The 11,439-nt window shown below is 42.4% G+C and overlaps 1 protein-coding gene across 1 annotated transcript in view; it reads right to left on the bottom strand.

Moving 5' to 3' along the window:
- Nucleotides 1-288: 288 nt before the first annotated feature.
- The window catches only part of LOC115129665 (cell adhesion molecule 2-like), a 33,772-nt gene continuing 22,621 nt past the window's right edge, over nt 289-11,439 (bottom strand). The window contains exons 3-5 of the mRNA XM_029660273.2: nt 9,294-9,350; nt 3,752-3,799; nt 289-3,127 (exon numbers count right to left, since the gene is read on the bottom strand). Of these exons, the coding sequence (XP_029516133.1) occupies nt 2,949-3,127; nt 3,752-3,799; nt 9,294-9,350 (284 nt within the window). The 3' untranslated portion in view covers nt 289-2,948. The remainder of the gene's footprint in view (nt 3,128-3,751; nt 3,800-9,293; nt 9,351-11,439) is intronic.

The raw sequence follows: 11,439 nt of genomic DNA, 5'->3' as shown, positions 1-11,439 counted from the left end.
GCTCAGCTCTGCAGGAACGTTTCTGGGGTTGTTGGAATTGCATTAAACCCACATATCGCTGCCTGGCGCTACTCAAGGATTCAGAACTGCCCTTCAGCAGCCCCGGGCACTGCATCGCTCTATTCTAGCTTGATGAAAATAGAAAACACAAAATCCTCCATAAGCTTCTAAATGTCATTAACACACACTATTGAAGTGCAAACATTTGCCCCTATATCTTGGTTTCCTGAACCCAGATGTTGTGTTGAATAATCCGATTTTTCGACTGGGTATACAAGTAACTCTTAATTGGGAAAAAAGTTTGGCTGATTTAATCCATGACTGTGAAAATGTATCAAATGTGTAGCTTGATACATACCCACAATCGAATGGCATTTTCATGTGATAAAACATGCATTATCTTCAACATAAACTTGACCATATTTAGTCACTGATACAGTATTTTGCGATGTTAATACTTTGAGCATACATTACCGTTCAAAAGTTTGGGGTCACTTAGAATTTCCTTGTTTTTGAAAGAAATGAAAAAAAAATGTGTCCATTAAAATAACATCAAACTGATCAGAAATACAGAGTAGACATTGTTAATGTTGTAAATGACTAGTGTAGCTGGAAAAGGCATGTTTTCTATGGAATATCTACATAGGCGTACAGAGGTCCATTATCAGCAACCATCAATCCTGTGCTACAATGGCACGTTGTGTTAGCTAAGTTTCTCATTTTAAAAGGCTAATTGATCATTAGAAAACTATTTTGCAATTATGTTCGCACAGCTGAAAACTGTTGTTCTGATAAAGAAGCACTACAACAGGCCTTCAATAGACTAGTTGAATATCTGGAGCATCAGCATTTGTGGGTTTGACTACAGGCTCAAAATGGCCGGAAAAAAATAACTTTCTTCTGAAACTCGTCAGTCTATTCATGTTCTAAGAAATGATGGCTATTCCATGCGAGAAATTGCCAAGACACTAAAGATCTCGTACAACGCTGTGTACTACTCCCTTCACAGAACAGTGCAAAATGTCTCTAACCAGAATAGAAAGAGGAGTGGGAGGCCCTGGTGCACAACTGAGCAACATCAACAGTGATGAGGCGACTCTGGGATGCTGGCCTTCTAGACAGAGTTCCTCTGTCCAGTGTCTGTGTTCTTTTGCCCATCTTACTCTTTTCTTTTTATTGGCCAGTCTGAGGTATGGCTTTTTCTTTGCAACTCGGCCTAGAAGGCCAGCATCACGGATTCGCCTCTTCACTGGTTCACTGAGGTTGAGACTGGTGTTTTGCTGGTACTATTTAATGAAGCTACCAGTTGAGGACTTGTGAGGCGTTTGTTTCTCAAACTAGACACTCTAATGTTACATAGGTATTCAGACCCTTTGTTATGAGACTCTAAATTGAGCTCTGGTGCATCCTGTTTTCACTGATCATCCTTGAATGTTTCTACAACTTGGTTGAAGTCCACCTGTGATAAATTCAATTGATTGGACATGATTTGGAAAGGCACACACCTGTCTATAGTTGACAGTGCATGACAGAGCAAAAACCAAGCCATGAGGTCGAAGGAATTGTCCATAGAGTTCCGAGACAGGATTGTGTCGAGGCACAGATCTGGGAAAGGGTACCAAAGCATTTCTGCAGCATTGAAGGTCCCCAAGAACACAGTGGCCTCCATCATTCTTAAATGGAACAAGTTTGGAACCAACAAGACTCTTCCTAGAGCTAGTCGCCTGGCCAAACTGAGCAATCGGGGGAGAAGGGCTTTGGTCAGGGAGGTGACCAAGAACCGGATGGTCACTCTGACAGCACTCCAGAGTTGCTCTATGGAGATGGGAGAACCTTCCAGAAGGACAATCATCTCTGCAGCACTCCACCAATCTGGCTTTTATGGTAGAGTGGCCAGACGGAAACCCTTCATCAGTAAAAGGCACATGACAGCTCGCTTGGATTGTGCCCAATAAAAGCCCCTAAAGGACTCTCAGACCATGAGATTCTCCAAGATTCTCTGGTCTGATGAAACCAAGATTGAACTCTTTGGCCTGAATGCCAAGAGTCACGTCTGGAGTAAACCTGGCACCATCCCTACGGTGAAGCATGATGCATCATGTTGTGTGATTTTTTTTCAGTGGCAGGGTCTGGGAGACTAGTCAGGATTGTGGGAAAGTTGAACTGAGCAAAGTACAGAGAGATCATTAATGACAACCTTTTCTAGAGCCCTCAGGACCTTAGACTGGCTTGAAGGTTCAACTTCCAACAGGACAACGATCCTAAGCACACAGCCAAAACAATGCAGGAGTGGCTTTGGGACAAGTCTCTGAACGTCCTTGAGTGGCCCAGCCAGAGCCCGAACTTGAACCCAAGACCTGAAAATAGCTGTGCAGTAACTCTCCCCATCTAACCTAACAGAGCTTGAGAGGATTTGTAGAGAAAAATGGGATAAACTCCCCAAATACAGGTGTGCCAAGCTTGTAGCGTCATACCCAAGAAGACTCAAGGCTGTAATCACTGCCAAAGGTGCTTCAACAAAGTACTGAGTAAAGGATCTGAATACTTATGTAAATGTGATATTTCAGTTTAAAAAAATATACATTTGCAAAAATAGATAAATAACTGTTTTTGCTTTGTCATTATGAGATTTTGTGTAGATTGATGAGGGAAATAAAGCTGTAGAATAAGACTGTAATGTGGCTGAAATAGCCAATCCACTAATTTGAAGGGGTGTCCTCATACTTTTGCATATATAGTGTATATACTATATGGGCAATACAAAAATAAGTGATCTAATTATTTTGTCACTTCGTAGCAAAATCTGCAGAGCTGAGATGGTTGTAGTCCCCATATAAATGTTGTCTTGAAATTAGATGACCATCATAGGCATTTCCAATTCCATAGAAAATATTGGCCCTGGTTTAGAAATGGAACAAGATCCTGTTTCAAATGAAGTATCCTTCTTTCTATTCTTCCTTGTCCAAAATCTCTAGTTGAACCTGCTCGCTTTGAGAGTCACCGCCAAACTTGTCGACGGAATCACCACAGTCGGCCTCGTTGGTGTGGTAAGTGCCCTTATGCTTGACAATGTAGCGCAGTACCAGCAACGCCAGGAGCAGCGCCAGGAGCAGGGCAAAAATGACTCCTGGGAAGGGAGAGAGACGAGTAGAATGAGACCGACTGAGAGAGGAGAATGGTCTCTGAAAATATAGAATACTCTTTTAAAGTGTAATACGTTTTTTCCGTAAGACACGTTATCATAGTAGTAATCGTGAGCGAGAACGTCAAAGCGACATTCTATTTTTAGATTTTAGTTAACTGATTTTAGGTGGGTTGGTTCGGGCAGGTAGCCTAGCGTTTAAGATGGTTGGGCCAGTAACCGAAAGGTCGCTGGTTTGAATCCCTGAGCTGACTAGGTGAAAAATCTGTCGATGTGCCCTTGAGCGAGGCACTTCCTGTGAGTTTCTCTGGATAAGAGCACCTGCTAATTGACTTCAAATGTAAGTAAAGTTGTTTCCTCCGCATGACTAGCGAAACTATAACAATTATGTAGGTGAAACCAGAAACAATGAGTGGAGGACTTTCCATTTACGTGATACTCATGGCATTGGTTCCATTCTCAGACTATAGAGAGAACAATAATGCTAACCAGATCTGGATAACCATCTCTAAAGCTGAGGAGTTAGGCCGGGTTAAAGTATAGCGCCTCGTGACAACTGCTCATATAAAAACGCCTTTATAAATACATTGTGATTGATATATTTCTCACCTCCGAAAATGGCTTCAAAGGATCCATCCTCTACGTGGGCGGCTCCCACTGCAATGACACCAGAACAGACAACACGATAATGACATTAGAGAGACAGAGCCTTGTAGTCAACACACAGACATGTACAGTACCGACTGATTTATCGTTACATTTCCCTTCAGATTTCACCATACCTTCATTACACTAGCTTATCTCTGTAGTTTGACTCTGGTTTACACTATACAGTACTGACAGAGTTGTGATTACAGTATATGATATGAGTTTGAGTGCAGCTATACTGTTTAATTTTTATTAATTTAAAAAAAAAAATTATTTATTACAAAAAACACAAGGAAGGGGTAACATTAAATAATTAGAACATGAAGGACGAACAATACAGCATCAAGACACTATCAAACATGTATCAGTCTTTCCGCAACAGAGCAGAGCCATCCTTATGTGTGAAGGAACATGTGCATGATAGTGATATAAAATATATGTCATAGTTTCCTTTTTCAATATCACAATCTTGTGAAACCCGAACCCTCCAAGACCCCCCTCAACCATTCGAGACCCCTCCCACAGTCCCCCCCCACCCCTCGGAATAAAACAAATGAATTCCATTCCCCACCCCCTAGAACTCCCCAATGCAGCTATACTGTTGACTTTAATCTCCTGATTATCCTGTGTCTGAAGCGTGGAGGCAGCTTGATGTACAAGTACACCCCCTGGACAGAACGCTAGTCGAGCGCAGGGCCTGTTGACTGAATGTTATTCTCTCACTAAAACAGTGACAGGTAGAAGGTGCCTTTCTACCTGTCAAAAGAGGAAGGGAAACTAAATAAAGAGTGATGAAGGAGATGCTAAGTATAAGTTATTGCAATGGAACAGCTGTCCAATCCACCTTGACTTTAATCTAGCCGGGGGACACACACACTCCAATCAGCTCAATGTGTGTCAGCTCAACCTATCTTACAGTGCATCACACACACACACACACACACACACACACACACACACACACACACACACACACACACACACACACACACACACACACACACACACACACACACACACTTCCCAGAACAACTTGCAGGGAAAAATGTCACACATTTCAAAAGTGCCAAGTAAAAAAGAAAAACAAGTGTGCTGGGACGCTTCAGTGTGTGGTTCTTCAGTACCTCATTAACGCTTAATTACCTGCTTCATCAGAGGAGTAAGTCTATCATTAATGATTAATTAATCATTTTCGTTAAAATGTGCAACCCCTTCCAAGGCTGCGTCCCATATGGCACCCTATTCCCTCCATAGTGTACTACTTTTGACCATGGCCCCTGGTGCTCTGGTCAAAAAGTAGCACACTATATAGTGAATGTTGCACACACCAAGTCATTATCAAGATACGTGCACCGATAACCACTCTCCCTGTACAGGGGCACAAATGTAGTGGATGACATGACGGAGGTTGAGCTGAGAGTGGGAGGTTGCTGCATTCAGAAGACTAGCTACCCGGGGTGTAAGAGGGTAAGGGGTGTTAGTAGTGTGTGTGTCAGTACTGAGAGAATACATGTTTGAGCAGGGAGAGGAGAGTTCACAGGCCTTATTAACTCTCACTATTTGAGGTCAGAGACAGGAAGGTAATTGAGACTGAGGCATGTAGGCTTCAGGGAAAGGCTGCTCGTGCTCTCTCTCTGTCTGTTCACACCCAGCCTTGTCATGTCCATATCCCCCTGCGTGTTCTTACAACATCTGTAGCCTAATTTGAATATCTCTCCCTTTTTATATTTATACATACACTATATGACCAAAAGTATGTGGACACTTGCTTGTCGAACATCTCATTCCAAAATCATGGGCATTAATATGGAGTTGGTCCATATGAGTGAAAAGATCTTAGTCACGCATAATCACGCATAGATAAAGACAGAAGGGGCAGAGAGAGAAATGTTGTCTACTTCAAAGTGTACAGTACAAATACACTAAATATACAAAAGAGTATGTGGGCACCCTTCAAAGTGGATTTGGCTGTTTCAGCCACACCCATTGCTGACAGGTGTATAAAAGAGAGCACACAGCCATGCAATCTCCATAGACAAACATTGGCAGTAGAATGGCCTTACTGAAGAGCTCAGAGACTTTTGGCACCGTCATAGGATGCTACCTTTCCAACAAGTCAGTTCGTCAAATTTCTGCCCTGCTTGAGCTGCCCCGATCAACTGTAAGTGCTGTTATTGTGAAGTGGAAACGTCTTGGAGCAACAACGGCTCAGGTACGAAGTAGTAGGCCATACAAGCTCACAGAACGGGACCGCTGAGTCTGTCCTCGGTTGCAACACTCATTACTGAGTTTCAAACTACCTCTGGAAGCAACATAAGTACAATAACTGTTCGTCTGGAGCTTCATGAAATGGGTTTCCATGGCCGAGCAGCCACACACAAACCTAAGATCACCATGCATAATGCCAAGCGTTGGCTGTGGTGGTGTAAAGCTCGCCGCCATTGAACACTGGAGCAGTGGAAACGTGTTCTCTGGAGTTATGAATCACGCTTCCCCATCTGGCAGTCCGACGGACGAATCTAGGTTTGGCAGGTGCCAGGAGAACGCTACCTGCCCCAATTTCCTAGTACAAACTGTAAAGTTTGGTGGGGGAGGAATAATTGTTTTTCATGGTTCGGTCTAGGCCCCTTTGTTCCAGTGAAGGGAAATCTTAGCGCTACATCATACAATGACATTCTAGAGACGACTATTGAGACGACTATTGCTTCCAACTTTGTGGCAATAGTTTGGGGAAGGCCCTTTCCTGTTTCAGCATGACAATGCTCCAGTGAAAAAGCGAAGTCCATAAAGAAATGGATTGTCGAGCTCGGTGTGGAAGAACTTGACTGGCCTGCACAGAACCCTGACCTCATCTCCATCGAACACCTTTGGGATGAATTGGACGCCAACTGCAAGCCAGGCCTAATCACCCGACCTCACTCTTGTAGCTGAATGGAAGCAAGTCCCTACAGCTATGTTCCAACATCTAGTGGAAAGCCTTCCCAGAAGAGTGGAGGCTGTAATAATTTCCTTTCTTTCTTTTTTTTTGGTGGGTATTAAAATGAGATTTAGGATGATGCCACCCAATCCCTTTAATAATGCCGCTTCCTGAATCCAAGTGTTTGACATGGGGAGGGGACCAGTAACTTTATGATCAAACTTTATCAATGTCTCGTCCAAATATCATAAAATCTCATGCAAAACACGATTTCGACCATTCATGACCTTTAAAAACACAAGCAGAAGTGACCATTTCATTCAGCGCTAATGGGAAGTTTTAAGACAATCTGAATGGTAATGCAGTTGATAATGGAATGGGTTTGAGAGCCGGAAGTGCAGTCAGTCTAGTCATGACACACAGTGCTCATGGAAGAGAGATGTGCATTTTGTGCCGGTTAATCTCATATTTAGAAACATAATATGATGAATCATTTCATTTGATTAAAACCAAACATTGCCTACCCTTCCCTTTTAATCAAGACTGGTTTAGCAACAACTCATAGGTTCCTATTTTTTATCCTGGCCATTAGCCAACTAGCCTATGAATAAAGAATTTTAAATGGTCTACTAAGATTGCTTAAAAATATTTTGGACGTTTTTGCCATCATGATTTTTCATTATTCACAATTCACATACCTGCATACTTAATTTTGCTTGTTCAGTAGGCTATCCATCCCCATTTTCAAATCCATCCATTACCAAAGACACACACTCTCCTCCGAACTATCCAAGCCTCCAACACTCTCAGAACAAAAGGTGCTACCTAGAACCTAAGAGTGTATAATGTCATATCAACGGCAGATATTTTTGAGAATCTGCCTTGCACATAGGCAACAATACAATTGACAGGAGAAGTGTGAATAGAGGCGTGAATGTTATGCATAATGGCATTAAGGCCTACGTGTGCACACAGCGCCATAGAACGTGAGCGATTTAAGACATCATGCTTCAGACCCGATCCTACTTGGAAATATCGTTGTTTGTTTAAAAAAGCAGATTCATTGTTTTTTTTGTTTAATTTGATTAAAAACCAAACTTATTAGAAATATTCCCCATCCATGGGTTTGTGGTAACGCAGATTAAATGGCTCAATTGCAATGCAATTTCTGGAGAAGTGCAAATATGATCTGTAAGATGGTTCCATGATGTTTATAAAACGTTATATTTGCGAGCAGTATAGCAGTGAGTGGACCCCCCCCCCCCCCCACAATCATGTGCCTGTAACTGTATTGAGACATGGCCTATTTAAAACAAGTTGTTGTTTAATTTATATTAGAATTCGATTAGAATTAGAAACGGTATTTTTAGGCCTTATCAATAGCCTAGTGAATTTAATCATGCTTATTGACTATATTTGGCATGTCCATGTCCAGACTGCAATTTACAGTTGTCCTAGCCCATATAACAGTGCAAATGCTATAGCCTATGTTTAACCATGTATTTCCACACTGAAGCAATGCAAGAAGAGCAATGTGGACTGCAAACTAGGCTATAACGGATTAGCATTCGAATTGGAGTTGACGACAAGACCGTAAACTTGAGGCAACCACATATTTTGCCATGGAGCACGGTGTTAGGGACCAACACTCTAGGGGTGTTAGTTTGTGAACACTATTTCGGTGGGATAACATATCATGTCTAAGAAAGTGTTCAATTAAAAACCGTGGGTGTTAAAATTCTGATCTCAAATGTTCTATGTACATAAAAAACGGTTTATTATAGTGAAGAAGGTCAACTACAACCAAAAAGTAAGAAAAAAACTGAAAAGTAGGGTAAGGATAAGGATAAGTAGGATAAGTAGGGATAAAGTAGGGTAAGGATAAGGATAAGTAGGATAAGTAGGGATAAAGTAGGGTAAGGATAAAAAGAGGCAAGTAGAAAATAGGGACATGTCAAAACAGGACAAAACAAGAGACGGAAACACTGGACAGGACAGGACCGTACAAGACTAAGCAAGACTAGTGGATAAGCTGCTGGTTAGCATAATATGTGATCCACCGAAATAGTGTTCACAAACTAACACCCATAGAGTGTTGGTCCCTGGTAGGAGGTGCCATTTTGATGTTGTCTGGGTCAGTTTTTGGGTGATTGTTAATGAAATCAATAGGAAGTGCTGTTTGTCCTTGGACATAGAGGAAACACAGGTGGACGTCATCATCAAAGTAATTTAGTATGCAGAGTGATGGGGATGCAGGAATGGTAATATGGAGGACGACTGAGGGAATGCTCAGAACTTTTTTCCCCCAGTAATTCTGAATGATGGGACGAAACCAGAATGCGTGGAGGTGAGTGTCAGGAAAGTATTTTTTGGCAGACTGGACACAGAGGTGAATCGACAAGCCCCACCAGGGACAGAGTTCTAAAGAAATAGGGAAATATTAATAAAAAAGTGCAATGTTGGCAATATATTTGTCCGCCACTGTAGGCATCTTCACACTTTGGTGTAGACAACGTGTTGGCATTTCTCTCTCCCCACCTTCTGTCTGTATCAATGTGTGAATTCTAAAGACATTAATATACTTACCTAAAAAAGCGGCTGAGTTTGTTTCAGTCATATCTGAAGAAGTTGTTGTCAGAACTCCTGCGAAAGGAAGCACATAGTAAAAAGATGCATTAGCTACGAACACAAAATACCGTACTGTTGAAGAGACAAACGAAAGCCCCATTGCACTTTGCATAACCCCACCTGAACAACCCCAAATACAGTGAAAATGTTCTGTGGACCAATGAAAAAAAACATGGGGGAGGTTTGATAATGTTTTGGGGTTGCTTTGGTACTGGGGGCCTTGACTATGTGCAAGACAAGTCGTTGGCAGTTGTCACGCCCTGACCTTAGTTATCTTTGTTTTCTTTATTATTTTGGTTAGGTCAGGGTGTGACGAGGGCGGTATGTGTGTTTTGGTCTTGTCTAGGTTTTTTTGTACATCTATGGGGTTTTGGTTTGTCTAGGTATATATATAGGTCTATGGTGGTCTGAATTGGTTCCCAATCAGAGGCAGCTGTTTGTCGTTGTCTCTGATTGGGGATCCTATTTAGGTTGCCATTTCCATTTTGGTTTTGTGGGTTATTCTCTATGTGTACTCGTGGCTGAGCACTCGTGGCTGATAGCGGCATGGTTGTTTTGTATACTTTGTTCAGTGTTTCTCTTTCATTAAAGAAGAACGTATTCTTATCACGCTGCGCCTTGGTCTCCTCGTTATGACGAACATGACAGCAGTAGTAGCCTAAAATCAGTTGGAATACCAGGTTTACATTATGCTTTTCTTTTTTTCTAGCGGGACACTTCAACAACATCCGGTGAAATTGCAGAGTGCAACATTCAAACTACAGTATTTTAAATATTTAAATTTCATAAAATCACAAGTGTAATACATCAAAAATAAAGCTTAACTTCTTGTTAATCCAGCCGCAGTGTCAGATTTCAAAAAGGCTTTACGAAAGCATACCGTGCAATTATCTGAGGACAGCGCCCGGCATATAAACACATGAAAAACAGGGCCTCCTGGGTGGCGCAGTGGTTAAGGGCGCTGTACTGCTGCGCCAGCTGTGCCACCAGAGACTCTGGGTTCGTGCCCAGGTTCTGTCGTAACCGGCCGCGACCGGGAGGTCTGTGGGGCGACACACAATTGGCCTAGCATCGTCCGGGTTAGGGAGGGGTTGGCCGGTAGGGATGTCCTTGTCTCATTGTGCACCAGCAACTCCTGTGGCGGGCCGGGCGCAGTGCGCGCTAACCAAGGTGCATGGTGTTTCCTCCGACACATTGGTGCGGCTGGCTTCCGGGTTGGACGCGCGCTGTGTTAAGAAGCAGTGCGGCTTGGTTGGGTTGTGTATTGGAGGATGCATGACTTTCAACATTTGTCTCTCCCGAGCCCGTACGGGAGTTGTAGTGATGAGACAAGATAGTAGCTACTAAAAACCATTGGATACCACGAAAATGAGGTAAAATAAAAATACATTGAAAAACATTTTTCAACCAGGCAGGTGTGACACGAAAGTCAGAAATAGCGATAGAAAAAAGGCCCTACCTTTTTTTGAAATTTAAATGTTGTATTTATTTTTTATTTCACCTTTATTTAACCAAGTAGGCTAGTTGAGAACAAGTTCTCATTTGCAACTGCGTCCTGGCCAAGATAACGCATAGCAATTTGACACATACAACAACAGTTACGCATGGAATAAACAAAACATAGTCAATAATACAGTAGGAAAAAAAAGTCTATATACAGTGAGTGTACGGTAAGATAATGGAGGTAAGGCAATAAATAGGCCATGGTGGCAAAGTAATTACAATATAGCAGAAGATGAATGTGCAAGTGGAGATACTGGGGTGCAAAGGAACAAGATAAATAAATACAGTATGGGGATGAGGTAGGTAGATAGATGTGCTGTTTACCGATGGGCAGGTGCAGTGATCTGTGAGCTGCTCTGACAGCTGGTGCTTAAAGCTAGTGAGGGAGATATGAGTCTCCAGTTTAAGAGATTTTTGCAGTTCGTTCCAGTCATTGGCAGCAGAGAACTGGAAGGAAAGACGACCAAAGGAAGAATTGGCTTTGGGGGTGACCAATGAGACATACCTGTTGGAGCGCGTGCTACGAGTGTGTGCTGCTATGGTGACCAGTGAGCTGAGATTAGGCGGGGCTTTACCTAGAAGAGACTTGTAGATGACCTGT

Source organism: Oncorhynchus nerka, linkage group LG5 (assembly GCF_034236695.1).
Source record: "Oncorhynchus nerka isolate Pitt River linkage group LG5, Oner_Uvic_2.0, whole genome shotgun sequence".
In the NCBI taxonomy this organism is placed as follows: domain Eukaryota; kingdom Metazoa; phylum Chordata; class Actinopteri; order Salmoniformes; family Salmonidae; genus Oncorhynchus; species Oncorhynchus nerka.
This window is presented reverse-complemented; position numbering and strand designations above follow the sequence as displayed.